At 42.3% G+C, this 23317-nt stretch overlaps 1 protein-coding gene across 3 annotated transcripts; it reads right to left on the bottom strand.

Annotated features, from left to right (window-relative positions):
* Nucleotides 1-1607: 1607 nt before the first annotated feature.
* LOC134569029 (carnitine O-palmitoyltransferase 2, mitochondrial-like) lies at nucleotides 1608-11810 on the bottom strand. Of its 3 annotated transcripts, none has more exons than XM_063427842.1 (6): nucleotides 11762-11810; nucleotides 9211-9396; nucleotides 5548-5628; nucleotides 5317-5423; nucleotides 3298-4602; nucleotides 1608-2262 (listed from the first exon to the last, which is right to left on the bottom strand). In XM_063427842.1, exons 2-6 carry the CDS (start codon nucleotides 9366-9368, stop codon nucleotides 1931-1933), a joined length of 1983 nt encoding a protein of 660 aa, XP_063283912.1. In that variant the 5' UTR covers nucleotides 9369-9396; nucleotides 11762-11810; the 3' UTR covers nucleotides 1608-1930. The 3 variants fall into 3 exon arrangements, with proteins under 3 accessions (XP_063283912.1, XP_063283913.1, XP_063283911.1); XM_063427843.1 differs by lacking the exon at nucleotides 11762-11810 and adding an exon at nucleotides 11715-11729; XM_063427841.1 differs by lacking the exon at nucleotides 11762-11810 and adding an exon at nucleotides 9980-10116.
* Nucleotides 11811-23317: the final 11507 nt, after the last annotated feature.

The following is a 23317-nucleotide window of genomic DNA, read 5'->3' as shown; positions in this document are numbered from 1 at the left end:
CGCTATAATACAATTACACACTATTCACACTCTCGCTAGACGGCAGAGCTCACGCTATCGGTTTTCCCTCTAAACCTACACAATGAAGGGGGAAAATAGCTTTTTTTTTGTTCACTGGAGTGTCAGTTAATGCTGAGAATTTGCTTCTTTTTAGTTTGAAATGAGTAGTGTGTTAAATGAACACTACAGACACATAAAATCCCTCAGCTTGCTGTGTGTAGTGTGTTCACGGTTTCCGTTTGTAAAAGTGCCTGGTTCAATAGAAATCAGCACTTGTATGAATAAACAGTAACACACACCCCAACAACAAGACAGCTGGGAGTTTGTTTTCTTCCTGGCAGTTTAGCTCCGTGGCAGGAATCGGTGCGGAGCCCCTGCCTTTAAATAGCTTTTCAATGAGATGTAACACTCATTATAGCGTGTTTGTCATTAAGGCTTTTCTAAGAGATGCCTCTGGTTATTCACTAGCAAAACAATTAAAAGCATGTTTTCTTTGGCGGTATACTTACTAAACGGTTAATATTTTTATGTAGTATTCCTTTAATGGTAAGCATCTGTGTTCATATTCTATATATCACTGTATATAACACACACATAATGTTACATTTTCATGGTCGGAAGGCTTATGTCTGCATGTGTGACACTTTATTGAATAACAATTCCCATTACTCTCATCCACTACCAGAAAGTGCTAAAGGTGAAACAAATTTTCAAACAGCTGGAAAATTACAAAAAGCAAAGTTGTGTAAAGGGTATTGAACATTTCTGAAAATTCACATTGTAGAAACAATAATTACTTTTGATTCTGGTTCGATTTTTGTCTTCATTTTAGTTTATGCCTGTAACACATTGCTGGTTTATTTATAGTTTAAAGAGACGGGGGGATTAATTGCGAGAATTGAAAGATGCAAACGTTAGGCCAAATTAAATAACAAATTACAAAATAGCGGTGTACCAATTCCACTATTTTGGGGTAAAATTTGCACTCTGTGTTTGGTGCATAATCTCCAGTAATTCTGAAGGGTGATACATTTTAGAGCCGCTGCAATCTTCCACACATTGCTATTTCAGCTAGAAGAAACTCAATCTATTTCATGATCACTAAAGATGATCTGTCAATGATTTAAGCTGTTGGGTACATCTTAACTGTCAGGTGGGGTAAATATTCAATGTAGACTTAAAATATTTAGTCACCTCAAGGACATGAAGACTTTTCAGCACCAGTCTCTTTAATAAAAATATTAATGTGTTAAGAAATTGCTAGCACAATGAATTTAAATTAATTATTCAATGGGTGACTAAAGGACGCTTAGTCTACAAATCTGAGATTGGCAGGTATTATCTGAATTAATCACAGACAGCCAATATGGAAACAAGTGCAACAAATTGGATACAACTCCAAAAAAAGAAAAATAAAGTGGTTAGTTCCCCTAGACTTTTAAAGGGCAGCTCATTTTAATGCAGTACTCAGAGTCAAGTGACATCATCTTACATCTGTAAGCATTCATTTGCACAACTCTAAGGCTGTGATTTAGTGTTCTGTGTTTAACCCCTTAAGGACCAAACTTCTGGAATAAAATGGAATTATGACGTGTCAGACATGTCATGTGTCCTTAAGGGGTTAAGGTCAACTGGGTTTAAATATGCAGGGCTTAAAATTTCGAGTCCCACACTGCCAGCCAGGCCATAAACGTTATTCACCACTGCAAGCCTAAAGGGTTCATGGCACATTCACCAGGGCTAATTTGTACACCTGCTATCGGCTAGCAAGGAGTGAAAATTTTGAGCCCTGATGTATGTGATATTTGAAGATTGATTTGCACATCACCTGAGTAAGAGAGGCTCTGTCAGCTGAAAACAGAGTAAAACAACTGACAATATCATCATGATTCGTAACCTGTATATTACTGTATCTGATCTGCCATTTAGTTTAGCTTTTCACAGATTTCTCTTCCAGAACTTTGAATATGTCCTCTAGCGACTGGTGCACACACTGCACAAACTGCCTAACGTCACGAGCTGGGTAAGCCGAGACATTACAACCCATCCAGTCATCCTGCATGCCGTACCCCACCCCAAATCCATCTGCTACCACTGGTGCAAACCCCCCAAACTGGACAGCTGGGCTGGTGAGAGTACTGGTGGAGAGGACATTGTGGTTAATCCGAGCATAAGCAGGATCTTGATACAATTCTGGGAGACTCTGCCCTTTGCTTGCTGCCAGGTATCGCATGGCAAAAAGGTGACGGTCAAATCCCTGGCCTGTAGGAAGTGGAAAGAAAGCAGAAGAATTAGCCATTGCAGTATAAATAGGATATTTTGCCAGTACCTTGTTACAGTAATTCCTTGAGGTTGTCCTTGTATTACATCAATGGTTTAATAAACACGGTCAGAATTAAAGGCCAGCAGTCACTGCATATGCAGAAAGCATATGGGGGAACATCTAGGCCTTCACTAGTTAACAATAAGAGACACACATACACACACACACACCACTATCATTCTGCACTGTCCATCTTTTACTTAACACAAGAATATGACATGTTCCAACACCAGATGCAATACCAGTGGATAAAGCAGAAAATAAATCTATTGTGCTTGGCACAGATCATATTTTCTCCAGCTTGTTCACCATATTGGCTAGGTGTGTCATTAGGAAACTCTGGGGCTCTGCCTAAAATTTGTGTGCTAATAAGGCCTCCCGCCACCTTTTTATACAGAGTCTTGAAAATAATTACACAGTAATATAGACTTCAGTCCATCAAGTTCAGCTTTTCACACATCTCTGTGTGTTGTTGAGAGAAGATGAAAACCCAATGTGAAGAGATTTATAATTTAGCCACAAAATGGGAGATTCCTTCTTCCAGATGTTCAAATATCTCTACTATTACAAAAATACAATTACATTTGCTCCTTTAAAATAATTGCATTAAAATGTGAAAAAGTCTCAGACAGTTTGTACAGTCCCTCTTGTTTGCTATGAAAGAGAATGTATGACAGCTATGGGAGGAGATAAAGCAGGACTGTCGCTGCTCACCAGGCTAACTTTCAGCTTTCCTAGTATTTTCATTAGCGTCTTTTCACAAAACTGCTTCGCCGGTTATGTTACATAAACTTGGATGGGATGTCTTTATGGATATGCACATGGCTCATATGGAAGTTTACTTGTTATGGTATATTTTATCTGTCTATCGATCGATCTATACATTCAATTAAGAGAATTACTATAACAATCTTGGAAACACCTGTGTGTTTTTGCTACATATCATCGGGTTCTCTAGGATTCGTGAGTCTTACCCATTGCAGCCTCTTTGGTGAGTTGCCCGTGGTATTTTGAACATTCCTGTAACATGCTACGGAGCTCGCCCACGCTGTGTTTTGAAAGATTCCTTACAAAAGCCTCAGAGCATTTCTTGGTATAGATGGATGCTGGACGGATGGTCTCGGTGCGGCCATGTTTGAAAGCGGCTGTACTGCAGGATTCGTATGTGGCTGTGGTCTGCCCATATTGCCTGAAGAATGCCATCTGAAAGGAGAGCTGGGCTACAGCATCTGGGCTGAGCTTCTGGGTCTTCAAGAACTCTTTTCCACCTCTTTTGAATTCCATAGACGCAATGGTGAGCGAGCTCATAGTTGCATCAAACGTTTCTTTGGCGGTTGAGATTGCAGATTTCAAAGAGTCATCAAGGTGGAAGACAAGTTTCTTTACAGCTTGGCTGGAGTCCACTTTAGCTGGGACGTTTTGAGGTGATATTGCAGGTCTCTGGGTGCTATCCCTGAACACCTCATTCTGGAACCGTAGGACAGCAACTCCATCTCCCCAAGAGTGCTCAAAGTTCACAGCTGCTGTCCCATCTTGCGTCATGATGATGCTGAAGGACTTGTCGTACCATCGGTTCATACCTGATCCATGGAGCATATTGTGGGACAAGTGGATATGATCCTTTATGGAAAAGTCATCGAGACACAAGCAAAACACAGCAGAATCCACTTTTTTCAGGGTCTCTTCATTTCCATTTTCAAGAAGCTTCTGTCTTAAAACAGCCCATGTGTTTCTTTCTTCACTTGTGAGATATCCCACAGGAAACTCTGCAGCAGGGGTGGCATCCGATAGGATATACTGCAAGTGGGCCTGGATCTCTGAAGCCTTTGCTATGTTCCCATCTTTGTCAAAGACATCGAACACATAGAAATTCCCATTCCTTAACACCAACAGGTGCTTTCCGTTCTCATCTGTCACCAGTTCATCACGGTTAAGTTTCGGCAGACGAGTCGAATTAAAAAGTCGAAAGTACTGTGACATATCTAATGGGTAAGCATTCACCATGTATGCTCCATACCAGGACAGTGATGATGGCACAAATCTGATGAGTTTCTTAAATCTCTGTGTGTCACTTTTAGCTGGATTAAGGTGAAAAATCTCAGGTTCAAGGTAACCTGCTCGAATAGTCTTTAGTAATCGCATAGCAGACACAACCATGTTAGTGGATCTGATGAGCTGGTTGTTATATTCTGGTCTTGGGTCAGGGGTAAAGGACATGAAGGGATTAGAATTCAGCACAATGGATTCGCGAGCACATAAATACATATCAAACCAGGGACCTGTAAATTAAAATGAAGAGCAATGAATGTGGAGCCGTGGCTACAGTGAGAGTCTGTAAATTTATACATCTTTATTCCTACTGCGAAAGTGCTTCAAGACTGAACAATTTTGTAATATTTATGGTCTGTAAAAATGGGATGAAAGTCAATTTCGACATAAGCTTTCATAATAATGTAAAGTTACAGATTACACTACGAAGTAAAGTGTTTATTGGGTAATTTAGCTATGTTGGCTTGTCTACCTAATTCTTATTTATTGAGAATAAGTATCAAGCAATGTTGCAATGCAGGCTCACAAAACATCATGGGGCATTGGTCAAGCTTGACAAAATGCCCCACAAAGCTTGACAAAGACCATGTAGGTCGAAACGTTGCAATTTGGCTGTGGGTTTAAATAAATTGTCTTTAGTTGAAATCTTGAAGTGCCTGGACCTTTCTACAGTATCCGAAAAAGTGACAGAAGATTGGGACCACATTTGATCTCTAAGCAACTAGATTCCCTCTTAGAGTTTAAACACAACAACAATTAAATTACAGTAGAGAAGTCCTCTGAAAATTCCAAAGGAGTCCTAAATTAGTCACTTTTGGAACAGAAGCTATGTTGTTCTCAAAGTGTCATTTATAAGTCCATGCCTGAAAAGGCAGTTTTAGGGCAATATTGTTGCTTTATGGACTGGATCTTCTTGAATACTATGCCTCCCATTTTATTCTTACCAGAAATGTAACTCGTGTGCTTGTTTTGTTTGTCTTGCAACACCAGTTCCTCGTGAAGCTGCTTTCCGATCCCATTCTGGAAGCTCTTCGCCAGCTGCTCAGTCTTCCTAGAACATTAACAGAACAATTCTAGGTGTTGTCAATATATTTTGAAGAGGAATCACAGATTCACACTATTAGAATGAGGCTCACAGCACACAGTCACAAACTGTTGAACTATAAGGTAAGTACCTGAATTGTTCAGAATCCAGAAGAGGTGTCTGTGCGTTCAAGTATCTTTTTATAGAATCTTCAAGTTTGGGAATGGGTAACCTGCAAACCAAGACACAGTGGTATTATTTTATAGATAACACCTGCATATATACTGATATAAAAGAAGGCTAAATGAAGCTCAGATCACGTATTAACTACGGTACCAGCTACCACGTCTAAGTTGTTTTTTTTCTTCTATTTTTTAAGGGAAACTATAGTGTCTTGTTCTGATGAGTATAATCATTCCCTTCAGGCTTTTTGCAGTAAACACTGTTTTCAGAGAAAATTACAGCCATGGGATACCTCCACAGGCCACTCCTCAAATGGCTACTAGAGGTGATTCCTGGGGCAGTGCTGCACAATGTGCAACACTGCTTGTGCTGGCTCTGCCCCTGATCTGCCTCCTTGACTGTTTCAGCCAATCCTATGGGGAAGCATTGTGATTGGCTCAGAACACCACTTCTAATGATGTCTACCAAGCAGGTAGATCAGGGGCAGAGCCAGAAGCAGCAGTCTGGAATTAATGTAAGCTTTTACAATATGTAGTGGGGTAAGTGGGGCTAGATGGGTTAGTGGGGTAAGTGGGGCTAGTTTTAACACTATAGGGTCAGGAATACATGTTTGTGTTTATGACCCTATAGTGTTCCTTTAGTTTAGATTTAACATCAGGATATTATTTAAAGTGAAAGACACCATAGCATCTTTTCATGTCTTAAAGGGACACTATAGTCGCCCAGACCACTTGAAGCGCTTCTAGGATTGTGTTCGCGTCTTAGCACCCCCCCTGTCGAAAGACTTTGACCCAGTGCCAAAGGACAACGGCGCTCCAATCCCGTAAGTGACTAAAGGTTTTTTTTTTTTAACCATTTAGCTGCCAGAAGGGGGGAGGGGGCAAGGGGAACTACAGTGCTAGGAATACAAGTATTCCTAGCACCATAGTATCTCTTTAAAGCAGCGTTTCCCAATTGGGATTCCACCAAAAGTTTAAAAAATAAAATTGCCGCGGGCGGCAAAGGAACAGTGAGCAGTGATCTCCCTGCTCAGCTCCCTCGCGCGCACAGCAGTGATGCTGGAGCCGGAATATGACGTCACTCCAGCTCCGGCATCACTAAGAGGTGCGCGAGGGAGCTGAGCAGGGAGATCACTGCTCCCTTACCGCCCGCACGCCAGCCGCTCAGCAGCCCCACTGGACCCCATGGACCGCTCTCCAGCCGCCCAGCAGCCCCACTGGACCACAGGGCTGCTCTCCAGCCACCCAGCAGTCCCAGTGGACCACAGGGACTCCATGCCAGAACTCTCATAAATTGTATAGGTGTCTGTTAGGGAGTTTGTATGTGTGTGTCAAAGAGTATATGTGTGTTTGTCAGTGATAGTGAATTTGTTCTTGTCAGTGAGAGTGTATATGTGTTTGTATGTGTGTCTGTAAAAGAGTGTGCATGCTTGTCAGTTAGAGTGTATGTGTGTCTGTCAAAGAGTATGTGTGTCTGAGTGTGTCAGTGTGTGTATCTGTGTGTCAAGGTTTGTGTATGTGTCACTGTGTGTATCTAAGTGTGTGCCTGTGTATGTTCCAGTGTGTGTGTGTATCTGTCAGTGTGTGTATGTGCCAGTGTGTATCTGTGGGTGCAAGTGTGTGTATATTTGTGACTCAAGATGTGTGTCTCAGTGTGTATCAAGGTGTCTGTGTGTCAGATACATATACACACACACACACACACGGACACAGAGATACACACACTGGCGCATCCAAACACAGATATACACACCTTGACAGACCTGCACATACAAACACAGATACACACACTTTGAAACATAGATACACACACACAGATACACAGTGTGTGTATCTGATCTGTGTGCCACTATCTGCCAGTGTGTGTATCTGTGTGTCAGATTCATACACACTGACACATATTAACACAGATACACACATTGGCACAGATTTGGTATTGCTGTAAACCCAATAGTTATTTATTGGGTTTAAAATGCAGTGTATTACTTGACTTAAAGGGACACTATAGTCACCAAAACAACGGTAGCTTAATGAAGCAGTTTTGGTGTATAGATAATGCCCCTGGAGTCTCACTGCTCATTTCTCTGCCATTTAGGAGTTAAATAACTTTGTTTATGAACCCTAGTCACACCTCCCTGCATGTGACTTGCACAGCCTTCCATAAACACTTCCTGTAAAATCCTCTACAGTTTATCCTTCCTTTATTGCTAGTTCTGTTTAATTTAGATTTCCTTATCCCCTGCTATGTTAATAGCTTGTTAGACCATGCAAGAGCCTCCTGTATGTGATTAAAGTTCAGTTAACAGAGAAAGAGATATAATTGCTTAAGGTAAATTACACTTTGTTGATGCAACCCTAGGCACACCTCCCTGCATTTGACAGCCATCCTAAACACTTCCTGTAAAGCGTCATGTAATGTTTAGACTTCCTTTATTGCAAATTCTATTTAATTTAGAATTTCTTATCTTCTGCTCTGTTAAGCGTGCTAGACTCTGCAGGATCCTCCAGTATGTAATTAATTTACAAAGCAGGAGATACAAACTATTAAAGTGAGCTATGTCTGATTGAAAATTAAACAATTTTGTTTTCATGCAGGCTGTGTCAGTCACAGCCAGAGGAGGTGTGGCTCGTGCTGCATAAACAAAAACAAAAGTGATTTGACTCCTAAAAGGCAGTGAATTGAGCAGTGAAACGTCAGAGGTATGATCTATACATAAAAACCAATTCATTAAAGGAACACTACAGTCAACTAAACAACTTTAGCTTAATGAAGCAGTTTTAGTGTATAGATCATGCTTCTCAGGTCTAACTGCTCAATTCTCTGCCTTTTAGGAGTTAAATCACTTTGTTTCTGTTTATACAGCCCTTATCACATCTCGCCTTAACTCTGAATGACACAGCCTGCATGAAAAAAAACTGGTTTCACTTTCAATAAGATGCAATTTACCTTAAACAATTGTATCTCTTTCTTTGTAAATTTAACTTTAATCACACACAAGAGGCTCTTGCAGGGTCTAGCAAGCCATTAACATAGCAGGGGATAAGGAAATCTAAATTAAACAGAACTTGCAATAAAGGAAGGATAAACTGTAGATGACTCTTTACAGGAAGTGTCTAGGAAGGCTGAAAGTCACATGCAGGGAGGTGTGACTAGGGTTTATAAACAAAGTGATTTAACTCCTAAATGGCAGAGAATTGAGCAGTGAGACTGCAGGGGCATAATCTATACACCAAAACTGCTTCATTAAGCTAAAGTTGTTTTGGTGACTAAAGTGTCCCTTTAAGCTAGAGTTGTTTTGGAGACTCTAGTGTCCCTTTAACCCCTTAAGGACCAAACTTCTGGAATAAAAGGGAATCATGACATGTCAAACATGTCATGTGTCCTTAAGGGGTTAAAGATAAGAAAGAATGTCTCAGAGGTGCAGATCCACTTTAAATTTAGTATGCATTTTGTATTTTTCTCAGCTTGGTAACTTTGACCTAAATCTTGCCACACGGTTGTCACAGGTCTCAGTTTATTTTATGTGGCCAGTTACTAACCAAATATATAGTACAAGTGCAGCTGAAGCAAGCACAGCAAATGAATGGTCACAAGTATGATTACATTTTATTAATATCTCAATCTATCTTACCTTGGAAGGCTTTTCTGGAAGTGCATTGTAGGAACAATGCTCTTGTGCAGGTGTTCTGTGTCTGCGTTTCCTGCACTGTAAGCTCTGAGCAGAGCAGAGCATGGTGGGGCAGCGGTTACTCCTCTCCCAAAACATGACTTGGTCAGTAGGTGAGCCATGGACCCTTCTGGATATTGGTAAAATAACCTTAAACAGTAAAGAAAAAAAAAAGATACAGGGATTGAGTGAATTGCTATATATACATACACTGATCAGCCACAACATTAAAACCGCCTGCCTAATATTGTGTTGGACCCCCTCATGCTGCCAAAGCAGCTCTGATGCATCGAGGCATGAACTCCACAAGACCTCTGAACATATTCTGTATCTGGCACCAAGACATTAGCAGCAGATCCTTTAATTCCTGCAAGTTGTGAAATGGTGCCTCAATCGATAGGATTTGTTGTTCCAGCACATCCCACAGATGCTCTGTAAGGATTGAGATCTTGGGAATTTGAACTTTGTCATGTTCCTTAACCCCTTAAGGACACATGACATGTGTGACATGTCATGATTTCCATTTTATTCAAGAAGGTTAAACCATTCCTGAACAAGTTTTGCAGTGTGGCCGGGTGCATTATCCTGCTTTAAAAGGCCACAGTCATCAGATAACACCACTGCTATGAAGGCATGTACGTGCTATGGAACTATCTCTAGGTAGATTGTACATGTCACAAAAGCATCCATATGAATGCCAGGACTGAAGGTTTCTCAAGAGAACATTGCCCACCAGCATTCTGGCATTCCTCTAGTGCATCTTGCTTCCTCAGGTAAACAACGCACCAAGCCATCCACCTGATCTAAAAGAAAACATGATTTATCAGACCAGGCAACATTCTTACACTGCTCCATGGTCTAGTTCTGATGCTCACGTTCCCATTGAAGGCGTACTCAGAGGTGGACATGGGTCATCATGGACACTCTGACCGTTCTGTGGGTACACAGCAAACTGCGATGCACTGTGTGTGTTCAGGCACCTCTCTATCATGGCCAGCATTAAGTTTAACAGCAATTTGAGCTACAGTAGCTCTTTTGTGTGATTAGACAAGAAAGGCTAGCCTTCGATTACCATGTGCATCAATGTCCCTATCTATTTTCCCCTCCGCTACCTCCACAAAAACAGACATGTCACTTTGTGGGGTCTTTGTAAAAAAATATGCAAATACTTCACAAGTGACAGTGATGCTTTAACCCCTTAAGGACACATGACATGTGTGACATGTCATGATTCCCTTTTATTCCAGAAGTTTGGTCCTTAAGGGGTTAAAGGACCACTATAGGCACCCAGACCACTTCAGCTTAATGAAGTGGTCTGGGTGCTAGGTCCATCTAGGATTAACTCTGTCTGCTGTAAACATAGCAGTTTTAGAGAAACTGCTATATTTACAAATGGGTTAATCCAGCCTCTAATGGCTGTCTCATTGACAGCCGCTAGAGGCGCTTCCACGCTTCTCACTGTGAAAATCACAGTGAGAAGACGCCAGCGTCCATAGGAAAGCATTGAAAATGCTTTCCTATGGACTGGCTGAATGCGCTCGCGGCTCTTGCTGCGCATACGCATTCAGCCGATGACAACCGAAGGAGGAGGAGGAGAGTCCCCAGCACCGAGGGAGCCCGGCGCTGGAGAAAGGTGAGTTTTTAACCCCCTTCTTCCCCCTGCAGCCCGGTGGGAGTGGTGCCAGGAAAACAAGTTTTTTTCCGGGCACTATAGTGGTCCTTTAAGCATCCCTCCTGCTGTTGGCTTGGGTTAGTAACTTATGAGTTTATTCTGTAAATTGTGAAAAGTAAAGAACTGAATGAAACGCAACATCGAGGGTAAAATAGCCAAACTGGAATATACTCAGACATATTCTCATCCATTTTTAATTACCATTTCAAATGAATGGTGTTTTTTTTTTTAATATGATAAACCCATAATTGTGCTTGGACAAAATACATTTACATTTCTGAATATAAAAAGTGAAGCTTGCTTTGTACAGGCTTTTTATTCTAAACATTTCATAGGGTTCAAATGTCTTCTTACAGAGAGTGGTATCACACAGCTTGTCTGAAACAGAGTGGGATGGTGAGAGGGAGACCCCCACTGTCATTGTCCGGATACCCACTGTTACCCTCTGTTAGTGGGGCACTCACTTGTCAGTATAGATTTCTGTGCAGAGTATCCCAGCGGTGAACATGTATTTGTAATTGGTGTTACATTGCTACTAGACATTCATTAAACATGTCACCCCAGCATTTAATGGGGGATCTGTAGCCCACAATAGCTGGGTCCTAAAGGCAGATATCAGTGTCCTCACTGAATGACACAGCCCTGCCTGGCTGATACTATAATATAATATAATAATAGAATAGCCCAATGACAGCCCCCCTGGGGTCTCCTCTCACCTGTCTGCCTCCTGCCTCCTGCCTCCTGCCTCCGCCTGTTACTTTTACACCAAATATTCTCCTCCCACTGCCCCCCTCACCTTTGCTCCAGTTCCCTCTCCCCCTCCCCTTCTCAACTTTACCCTACCTTCTTGTCCTAGCCGGTACAAACTCCTTGTGTGTCACTAAATACCTTCCCCCCCAGAAACATTGATATCTTCCCAAGGTTCCGGCTATAGAGTAACAAACTGAATACACATTAACACAGCATGTGGGTGCACACAGTAACAATGTACACAGAGTTTCCTTGGAGTGCACACAGTAACAATGTATACAGAGTTTCCTTGGAGTGCACACAGTAACAATGTATACAGAGCTTCCATGGAGTGCACACAGTAACAATGTACACAGAGTTTCCTTGGAGTGCACACAGTAACAATGTATACAGAGTTTCCTTGGAGTGCACACAGTAACAATGTACACACAGCTTCCTTGGAGTGCACACAGTAACAATGTACACAGAGCTTCCTTGGAGTGCACACAGTAACAATGTATACAGAGTTTCCTTGGAGTGCACACAGTAACAATGTACACAGAGCTTCCTTGGAGTGCACACAGTAACAATGTATACAGAGTTTCCTTGGAGTGCACACAGTAACAATGTATACAGAGCTTCCTTGGAGTGCACACAGTAACAATCCATTTTTGTCCCTTGAACCCCAACTTGTGGTGTATCAGTATGTTCAAGTTCTGGTTACTAGAGTTTTTTTATAATGTATTTTTTATTGTATTTGTTTTCAGTAAGTGTTTATTGTAATGGACGGAAACAAGGATCCAAAAGTACAAAAGTTTGTACAAGCAAAACATATTTTAAAAAAATGTAAGGAATGTACCGACCTGCACATAGAATGACACTCTGCACTGTTGGTTCTTTAATTCCTGACCCTGTGCCAATATAGCATGATGTATGAAAACAAACTTTGTGCAGGGTTATTTACTAAGTGAGAATTCAAAGTGAATTTCAAATTTAAGGTCAAACTAGTCAACTATGCTGTTAGTTAGGGTACTCTGGCCTAAATGTGAAATACACTTTAAATTGAGTGAGTCATTAAGACTGGGAGGGGGATTTGACACATGGATGAAAAGGGGTAGGGGGGGGGGATTGATACATAGAGAGACAGTGGAGGGTGGAATTGACGTATGGAGGGGGGATTGACACATAGAGGGAAGGGGGGGGATTGCTACAAGGAGGGATGGTGGAGGGTGGAATTGACGTATGGAGGGGGGATTGACACATAGGGGGAAGGGGGGATTGCTACAAGGAGGGATGGTGGAGGGTGGAATTGACGTATGGAGGGGGGATTGACACATAGAGGGAAGGGGGGATTGCTACAAGGAGGAATGGTGGAGGGTGGAATTGACACATAGAGGGGGATTGACACATGGGGGAATTGATACAAGGAGGGACAGTGGATAGTGGAATTGACACATGGAGGGGGGATTGACACATGGAAGGGAAGGGGAGGGGGGAAAATTGATAGCGGGACAGAGGAGAGTGGAGACCCTAATTAATTAAAGGGGGGACCTATCTGTCTTCGGGAGAGGGTTACGGTGGAGGGCCTGGAGGGAAACGTTGTGCACCACTGTAACACTATTGTATGTAAATAGGTGGGGGTGGGAGGTGGTATAAATAGATGTGCTATTTTCAATAAAGCAGAGTTGCTGTTGTTTTTAACCTTCACCAAGTGTCATCTGGTATTTGTGGTAATGGCCATGATCACTGCACTGCTGGAGAAAGGGTTTCCAGAGCTATAATTACAGTAGCCTGGCCCAGGGTGGAAAAGGCCCCAGTCAAGCGATTCGGTGACTAGGTCTGAAGCGCTCCTGGGTCCCTGATAATGGTGAGGAAGCAGACTTGGCAGAGTTACTCGGTTGGAGTACGGGATCTCCGTCACAGGCCCAAAACAGGGTTGTCCCTCCTAAATAGGAACACTTGGGAATTATACATTCAAAGTGATTTTATTCCATATGTCATATTGTGAATTACCTTTCTACTGCTTGTTGACACATTTTAGACTCATACAGAAAAATGAAAACAATATATATAGAGAGAGAGCTCTTTCTATGCTGTAACAAGGACACCTAGTGGGGTTTTGAGATATGACAGAATAAAGATAAATTGAAAATAAGAAAGCATTATTTTTATTAACAGTTATGTAGAGCCAGCATTTTCTGCTAAGCGTTACAATTTTACAGTTTTACATTGGGGAACATAAACAGCTGGCAACTAACAAGCTAAATAATGCCAACAGAACCAAAAGAAAACGGCGGCAGAGGTCAGGGAATCCTACTAAGACATTTTGTTAGTAGTGATGTCCCGAACGGTTCGCCGGCAAATTTTCTTTTTTTGTATTATATATTTTATTTTTTTGTGTGTTTGTGTTTATTATACATTATCCTCCATAGCCGGTAACATGTGTTTATTATACATTATGCCTCCCATAGCCAGTAACCTGTGTTTATTATACATTATCCCTCCCATAGCCAGCAACCTGTGTTTATTATACATTATCCCCCATAGCCAGTAACCTGTGTTTATTACACAGTATCCCCCATAGCCAGTAACCTGTGTTTATTATACATTATCCCCCCCATAGCCAGTAACCTGTGTTTATTATACATTATCCCCCATAGCCAGTAACCTGTGTTTATTATACATTATCCCCCATAGCCAGTAACCTGTGTTTATTATACATTATCCCCCCATAGCCAGTAACCTGTGTTTATTATACATTATCCCCCATAGCCAGTAACCTGTGTTTATTATACATTATCCCCCATAGCCAGTAACCTGTGTTTATTATACATTATCCCCCCCATAGCCAGTAACCTGTGTTTATTATACATTATCTCCCCCATAGCCAGTAACCTGTGTTTAATATACATTATCCCCCATAGCCAGTAACCTGTGTTTATTATACATTATCCCTCCCATAGCCAGCAACCTGTGTTTATTATACATTATCCCCCCCATAGCCAGTAACCTGTGTTTATTATACATCATCCCCCCATAGCCAGTAACCTGTGTTTATTATACATTATCCCCCCATAGCCAGTAACCTGTGTTTATTATACATTATCCCCCATAGCCAGTAACCTGTGTTTATTATACATAATCCTCCCCATAGCCAATAACCTGTGTTTATTATACATTATCCTCCCATAGCCAGTAACCTATGTTTATTATACATTATCCCTCCCATAGCCAGTAACCTGTGTTTATTATACATTATCCTCCCATAGCCAGTAACCTGTGTTTATTATACATTATCCTCCCATAGCCAGTAACCTGTGTTTATTATACATTATCCTCCCATAGCCAGTAACCTGTGTTTATTATACATAATCCTCCCCATAGCCAATAACCTGTGTTTATTATACATTATCCCTCCCATAGTCCGTAACCTGTGTTTATTATACATTATCCTCCCATAGCCAGTAACCTGTGTTTATTATACATTATCCTCCCATAGCCAGTAACCTGTGTTTATTATACATTATCCCCCATAGCCAGTAACCTGTGTTTATTATACATTATCCCCCATAGCCAGTAACCTGTGTTTATTATACATTATCCCTCCCATAGCCAGCAACCTGTGTTTATTATACATCATCCCCCCATAGCCAGTAACCTGTGTTTATTATACATCATCCCCCCCATAGCCAGTAACCTGTGTTTATTATACATTATCCTCCCATAGCCAGTAACCTGTGTTTATTATACATTATCCTCCCATAGCCAGTAACCTGTGTTTATTATACATTATCCTCCCATAGCCAGTAACCTGTGTTTATTATACATAATCCTCCCCATAGCCAATAACCTGTGTTTATTATACATTATCCCTCCCATAGTCCGTAACCTGTGTTTATTATACATTATCCTCCCATAGCCAGTAACCTGTGTTTATTATACATTATCCTCCCATAGCCAGTAACCTGTGTTTATTATACATTATCCCCCATAGCCAGTAACCTGTGTTTATTATACATTATCCCCCATAGCCAGTAACCTGTGTTTATTATACATTATCCCTCCCATAGCCAGCAACCTGTGTTTATTATACATCATCCCCCCATAGCCAGTAACCTGTGTTTATTATACATCATCCCCCCCATAGCCAGTAACCTGTGTTTATTATACATTATCCCCCCATAGCCAGTAACCTGTGTTTATTATACAATTTTCCCCCATAGCCAGTAACCTGTGTTTATTATACATTATCATCCCCATAGCCAGTAACCTGTGTTTATTATACATAATCCTCCCCATAGCCAATAACCTGTGTTTATTATACATTATACTCCCATAGCCAGTAACCTATGTTTATTATACATTATCCCTCCCATAGCCAGTAACCTGTGTTTATTATACATTATCCTCCCATAGCCAGTAACCTGTGTTTATTATACATTATCCTCCCATAGCCAGTAACCTGTGTTTATTATACATTATCCTCCCATAGCCAGTAACCTGTGTTTATTATACATAATCCTCCCCATAGCCAATAACCTGTGTTTATTATACATTATCCCTCCCATAGCCAGTAACCTGTGTTTATTATACATTATCCTCCCATAACCAGTAACCTGTGTTTATTATACATTATCCTCCCATAGCCAGTAACCTGTGTTTATTATACATTATCCCTCCCATAGCCAGTAACCTGTGTTTATTATACATTATCCCCCCATAGCCAGTAACCTGTGTTTATTATACATTATCCTCCCATAGCCAGTAACCTGTGTTTATTATACATTATCCTCCCATAACCAGTAACCTGTGTTTATTATACATTATCCCTCCCATAGCCAGTAACCTGTGTTTATTATACATTATCCCCCCCATAGCCAGTAACCTGTGTTGCATTATCCTCCCATAGCAGTAACCTGTGTTTATTATACATTATCCCCCATAGTCATTTATCATTGGACCTAGGCAGCATGATGTCTTAGGCCGGCCCAGAGAGTGAGTGAGTGAGTGAGTGAATAATATAATATATATGTTCAGAAACATATTAGTAATATATGTAAATCAGGTTCATGCAAAGAGGGTGAAAAGGTATTAAAGAAAAACACACTTATTGCATCAAATTTACAAAGCCAAACTTTTAAAAGCTTTCCTCATTTCTTTCTCGGGATGAGGAATATATCGGGTGTAGACTGAGGATTTCCATCTGCCCAATCTTTTAATAATATGCACTGGAGTGTCAGTGTTGAAGGAGACCGAAGCTGCCCCTATTCTAAATGAAAGACCCGAGACATGGATACAACCCAATCTTGGGAGTAGTGTTCTGATGTAGAAGATGAATTTAGCCGTAGTCAGAGGGATTCAGTGAGAGTAGTGGTGAAATGTGTGTGGCATGACTGAGTGTGGGTAAGTAAGAGTCAAGTATTTTAACTGGGCACTAGTTCTAGGTGGGATAAAGTGGTATAGCGGATGGATGAGTAGTTTGGTTCGTTTTAGAGATTTGTAGAGAAAGTATATAGTGATCATGATCATGATTTTTAGCGATATCCAAACTAAAAATTTGGTTTCAAACAAACTTAAAATGCTATATAAAATTTGTGGGAATATCGAATAGTCGTGTACAGTAAATCAGAGAGGGCTCAGAATATCGATCCATCGATTGGTAACCTAGATGAAGTAGGGGGGTCTATCTGTTTTATTAAATACGCGGTAATATGCTTTTAATGGGATAGGACGTTAGGAAAGGTGTGTGATTGGGATAAGTGGTTGTGGCTGTATTTACCTTATCCTGGGACCGACCTGGCTCCTAAGCTTGAGCCGCGCGTGGCTGGATCACTCCTGCCTTCGCACGAGCCGCATGTGGCTTGATCTCCTCTTCTGACTTAGCCGCGTGCACTGACCGCAGTGATCGGTCACGTGGCCCGCCTGGCACTAGGAGCACCGCTCGAGTCACGAGCTCGCTCTTAAAGGGGCAGTGGAAGCCAAAAGTTGATTCAGGCTCCCATTGGCCCACGTCATTCCAGCACCCCCACACACAAACGTTTTGGGGGCACAATAGCTTGCATTTAAAAAAACAACAACTTTTTTGACTGTAATATAATAGCAGTCAGTTTCCTTAACACGTGTGCGTTTCAGGGCCTGCCAGGGCACAGTGTCACACCAGTGCAACTCATATCTGGTGTAACAGTAGTGTACATTTAAAAAAATAATACAGGGGGCTTGTTGTCACCTTTCGGGGACCCTTGGTGTTGTACGTGGCTGGGTGGAGGAAGAGATCTTCAATTACATCAGTGAGGACAAGGAACGGGACATGGCTAGCTTGGTATCAAACCTTGTGCAAATAGGGAGTTTGCGGTTGTGCAAATGGACTGTTTGCTGTTGTTTGCGGTGCGTTAAACGGGGAGTTTGGTCTGTCACTGTGAAGCGGGCGTAACCCTTACACTACCTGATCGATACAACATCATACCTGGTGTTTTAAAGCACGTTATTCCAAACAATTTAGGAATGTTAGGTGATTTATGCCCTTTATGGATTAAAAACAGACTCTGCATCAACTATGTAATTTTCTATGGGAGTTTTGCCATGGATCCCCCTCCGGCATGCCACAGTCCAGGTGTTAAGTCCCTTGAAACAACGTTTCCATCACTATTGTGGCCAGAAAGAGTCCCTGTGGGTTTTAAAATTTGCCTGCCTATTGAAGTCTATGGCGGTTCACCCGGTTCGCGAACATTTGCGGAAGTTCGCGTTCGCCGTTCGCGAACGGAAAATTTTATGTTCGCAACATCACTATTAGTTGGCTTAGAATGTTGTATACAAAAGTTTATTTTTTTTTATTTTTTTTTTAATTCTTTATTTTGGTAGTGCATTGTTAAGTACATAGGAAACAAAAACATGTCAATAAAGAGCAATATATAGTGTCACAGGAAGTAATATTATACACGTCGAGATTGCTGCACTTTTTTTTTTAAATGGAAAGAGAATATTAATGAATAGTGGTGTTCTGCGCTTTGGGTAGGGGAGAGTGAAAGGTGTATTATCATAGGCTTCGCACCGACTATGGTTATGAGGTATAAGGATTCAGTATTGAGGTGATGAGCCGATTACAGCTTGTTGGTGGGTAGAAAATCTAGACCTATAGATAAGCATGTATGCAGACTGCAGATGCGCGTTAAGTTAGGCCAGTACCTAGGCTGGCAGCTGTTAATGAGCCTATCGGGTAGAGCTGTAAACCATGCTATAGCAGATGTTTAGAGGTGGTACCACCGTTATGAGACCTGTTTTTACGTAAAAGCTAGCTTGGGACCAGGTACAGGTCTTAAGTTACATCTAGTGGTTTCCGCGTTAGGGTGTCGGTAGTGTGGGTGGTGCCCTCGTCTTTTCAGGGAGGGGGTGCTGCCTGCTAACGGGCATGGCCGACCTCTCGGTGGAGGTGTTGCCCCTAACCAGGGGGTGGCGGGGGGGGGGGGGTATTAACGAGTCAGTGACTGATCCTGTGTGGCTGAAGAGAACCGGACTGGGTCCATGGGAGGCATCACTTTATGGGTGCCTGGTTATGTTATAGTATGTCGAATCTCCCTACTCCTGGGTGGTCAAGGTCGAAGATCGTGTCTTCGTGTGGGAGATTCTGCAGTGATAGACAGAAAAGGAAAAAGAGAGGAAAAAAAAAGAAATATATATATTTTATATATATATTTATTATATATATATAAAGGCATATTATATATAAAGGCATTCGGTGAAAACAAGCAAATAAAGTCATATCGTTAAAACTTTGCAACTCTGCAACTGTGCAGCCTAGAGCTGCTGGTGGAGCAAGTCCCTCCATTGGGTTTGGGTCAGGGCTGGTAGAGTCCCTGTCAGTCAGGTGTCCGGCGGGTCGTTGCTTGCAGGTCTTGGCACAAATGGTATCACTTTGGATGGGTCCCATCCGTGGGTGTGTTTTGGGTCCGCCGTGGCTGTCGTCACCTCCTGTACATCCATAGCTGCGAGGAACGCTGGGATATCAGTCCCTGTGGTTATCTTTCGTGTGATCCCCTTGTGTGTAACTAAAAGTGATCGTGGGGGTCCCCACCTGTAGGGCACTCCTGCAGCCCGCAGTCGGGCCGTGACGGGAGCCAGGGTTTTTCGCCATTGCAAAGTGGCTTTGGATAAGTCCTGGTAGAAGGACAATTGTGCGTCCTCGAATGTAAGCGGGGTCTTGTTCCTTACCGCTGTCATTATTTGCCCCTTGTCTTGAGGCAGTGGGCAGCGGAGTATGACATCACCCGATGTGGTATCGGTAGCGGTGGGCGTCGGTAGGCGATACATCCCAGCGATGTTTACTTTTTTAGCGGTGGCGGGTGGGAGCACAGTGGTTAGTAACCTTCTTACGTAGTGTGGTAGTTCCTCCTGAGGAACGGTGGCTGGGATGCCCCTTATTTTAATGTGGTTGCGGCGGTACCTGTCTTCCTGCGTTGCCACCTGTAGTGATAGAGCCTGTTGGGCTGCCTGCAGTTGGGCTATAGATGCCTGTATAGTGGAGGTGTCCTGGCGAAGCTCTTTAACGTCTGCTTCTGTAGCCACCAGTCTGCCTGTGAGTTGTTGCATGGAGGATTTCAGGATGGGCAGGTCAGCAGCAAGCAGGCCCTGAATGTCTTGTAGCATAGTGGATAAGATTAGTAGGTCTTGTTTAGTTGCAGGCTCATTGTTACCTGCAGATGCTGTGGGCTGTGGCTGTGTGTCCTCTTCTGGGCTCTGTAGCTGGGATGCTGCAGGGGCTGCTGTGTGGGGAGGCCCTGGTGAGGGTGGGTGGTCTGAGGCCGCCATTGTGGCTGAGGTGTGCCGCTGGAGCATAGCTCCGATGTCCCTGTGATCAGGTACATTACCGGGTGTGGGTTTTTGATTTCTGCGCCCCATGGGTGTATTGGCAGGTGTTGTTTGGGGCGACCACAGCTCCGCTGCGTTTCCTTCAGGTTCCCCGCCCCAGAGAAACTCGAGGTCGCGGTATGAGGGCTTGTAGTAGGCCCCGGTTTTGCGTTTTGCCTTAAGGTGCTTCGGGGAGTATTGGAAGGGCATCTGTGGATTCAGCGGGTGTCCCCTGGCTGTGTCTGGTGTTTGCAGGGCCGGATGGTTGCTCGTTTCCGAGATATCGTCGAGATTGTATGTGGATTTGGCGGAGCTGGGAGAGATGGCGTCCGGTCCGGTTCAGTGCCAGGCTCCGCCTCCTTGTATACAAAAGTTGAGCAATCAGCCAGTAAGAGCAGGACAGGTTTATATATCCGAAATGAACGCTTTGCAGGTTGAATTACACATCCTCGAAACTCAGCCCATTAAAACCATTTGATGACTTGAGGCAGCTGCCAAAATTAGATATAATGCCAAAATGTTATTTAATGCTTTTAACAGTTTTCTTTATTAAATTTGCTGTTGATTGACCTGGTTTGTCCTCAATACTAAGCTTAACAGATCTAGTTCTTGAAAAATATATTAATCCACAAACTATAGTGCACAGAGATACCAATATATCTTTACTAGAAATATTTATAACGTTTGGTTTCTGAGAAAGGGCACCATTTATATTTTGCGAGCCTCGTGGCTCTAGTGGCTGACATACAGAGACCTTGAGCAGTGTTTGAAAACCGAGAGAATGTTGCTACCTGTTTCAATACTTACACAGAAGCAGGGAAGGCCAAAGAGATTATTAAATTAAAAACGTTTTGGGGTGACTGTTGTCCTTTAAAACAAAAAAAATAGAATCAAAGAACATATAATTTACCTCCTTACCCCAAAATACAGGAGGACAAAACCCCAAACCACTTCCTCCACCTTCCTCTCTTGTCCTGGAGGAAATTGCCATGATCCTCTATAAGAAACATTGGATGAACTCCTCATGTCCAGTTTGTGAATACTTTGAATGCTGACACTGGATGTCCAGATGTTTCCTTTCAAAACTTGATTAAAGGCTAATTATATTAGAAAATAGACACCAGAGGATCTAAACAAAAAGGGCACAATGCAGAAAAATACCTTAAGTGTTTTAGGCGCAACTGCCCCTTAATCGAAGGTATATTGGTATCCATCCATGGCAGGGAAAGAAAGATTATCGAATGAGTGGCTTTCCAAACTGAACCTGAATGGTCACTCCACATTCTGATTACTTGTTGCTGGGACCTCTAACTCATAGAAAGAGGAAGCAGGAGAACCCCAAAGCATCGACAATTCCCAGATCCTCCATTAATACTGTCAGACAGCACATGAAAAGAGACATTAATATGTTCATATTCATTCATATAACAATCAAACTAAAAGCAGATAATTAATCCAGGCAGGGTCCCATGTGAAAATAAAAAATTAATAAATTATATGAACAATAAAAACTGTTAGGCAAAACAATTCATTTGCAAACTCATGATGAAGTCAAACTTGCCATCACAGTCATTGAACACTCCTGCAAATATTAAGTGCCATTCTGTCAAACTCATCCAAAAAGGATTGATGGAAACGTGGGTACCCATGGATTCATAACCACTCAAAGGAGAGATAATGGATGCTTACTGAGTTTTTCACTAAAGTAATAATTTTCTGGAATTCTAAGTGAATTAAAAATAACATGGAACTTTAAGCACCATAATCAATACAGCTCACCAGCGGATGGGACTGTTTCAGAAGTAGTGCATGCAGAGATTGGTGCCTGGTGGACCTCAGGTAAGAAGTCAAACTATTCTAAAACAGTTTTACTACGTAAAATTAGAGGGAGCCAGAGCCATACTCGCTACAGCAAGCTAAGGCTAAAGCAGTTAAATTACAAGCGTAGTTAACGTGGAAACTTTTTCCTAGTATAGATTGGCTGTATTGCAGTTGTTGTTTTTTTCCCGAAACTGCCAATGTTTAAATCACAGGGTTATATCCACCTGTAGTGACTGTATTCCTGACAGCCATAGCCATTAGAGGTGATTCTGCGGCACTGATTGAGTGTATACAATGCACTTGGATGTGCACAAGGCACTCACTGTGCAAACACATCAAGTTCTCTATTAAGAGCATTGGTTTCGACTATCATGGTGGAGCAGTGCTTTTCACGCCAAGGGTGCATCATTATTTACAAAACTAAGAATTGTTAGGAATTCAATGTGGATTTAAAATTTAAGTACAAAGTTGCCAAACTGGAAACATAGTTGATTTGGAGAATTTTTCTAGTTATGCTATTTTGGCCTTAAAGGAGCACTATAGTGCCAGGAAAATGAAACTAATTTTCCTGGCACTATTAGGTTAATAGGTCCCCGCCCCCCCCCCCCCCTCAGGGCCCCCCTCCCGCTGGGCTGGAGGGGTTTAAACCCTTTCAGCCACTTACCTTTCTCCAGCGCCGGGCTCCCTCGGCGCTGGGGAACTCTCCTTCCTCTGCCAACGTCAGCTCCAAATGCGCATCCGTGGCAAGAGCCGCGCGTGCATTCATAGGCCAATGCTTTCGTATGGACGTCCAGCATCTTCTCACTGTGAGAATTGCAGAAGCGCCTCTAGCGGCTGTCAGTGAGAGAGCCACTGGAGGATGGATTAACCCTCAGTTAACCATAGCAGTTTCTCTGAAACTACTATGTTTACAGCTGCAGGGTTAAAACTAGAGGGACCTGGTACCCAGACCACTTAATTGAGCTGAAGTGGTCTGGGTGCCTATAGTGGTACACTGATGATATAATT

This window comes from Pelobates fuscus, chromosome 7 (genome assembly GCF_036172605.1).
Source record: "Pelobates fuscus isolate aPelFus1 chromosome 7, aPelFus1.pri, whole genome shotgun sequence".
In the NCBI taxonomy this organism is placed as follows: Eukaryota; Metazoa; Chordata; class Amphibia; order Anura; family Pelobatidae; genus Pelobates; species Pelobates fuscus.
The sequence above is the reverse complement of the archived record's forward strand: the minus strand, read 5'-3'. Positions and strand labels throughout refer to the sequence as shown.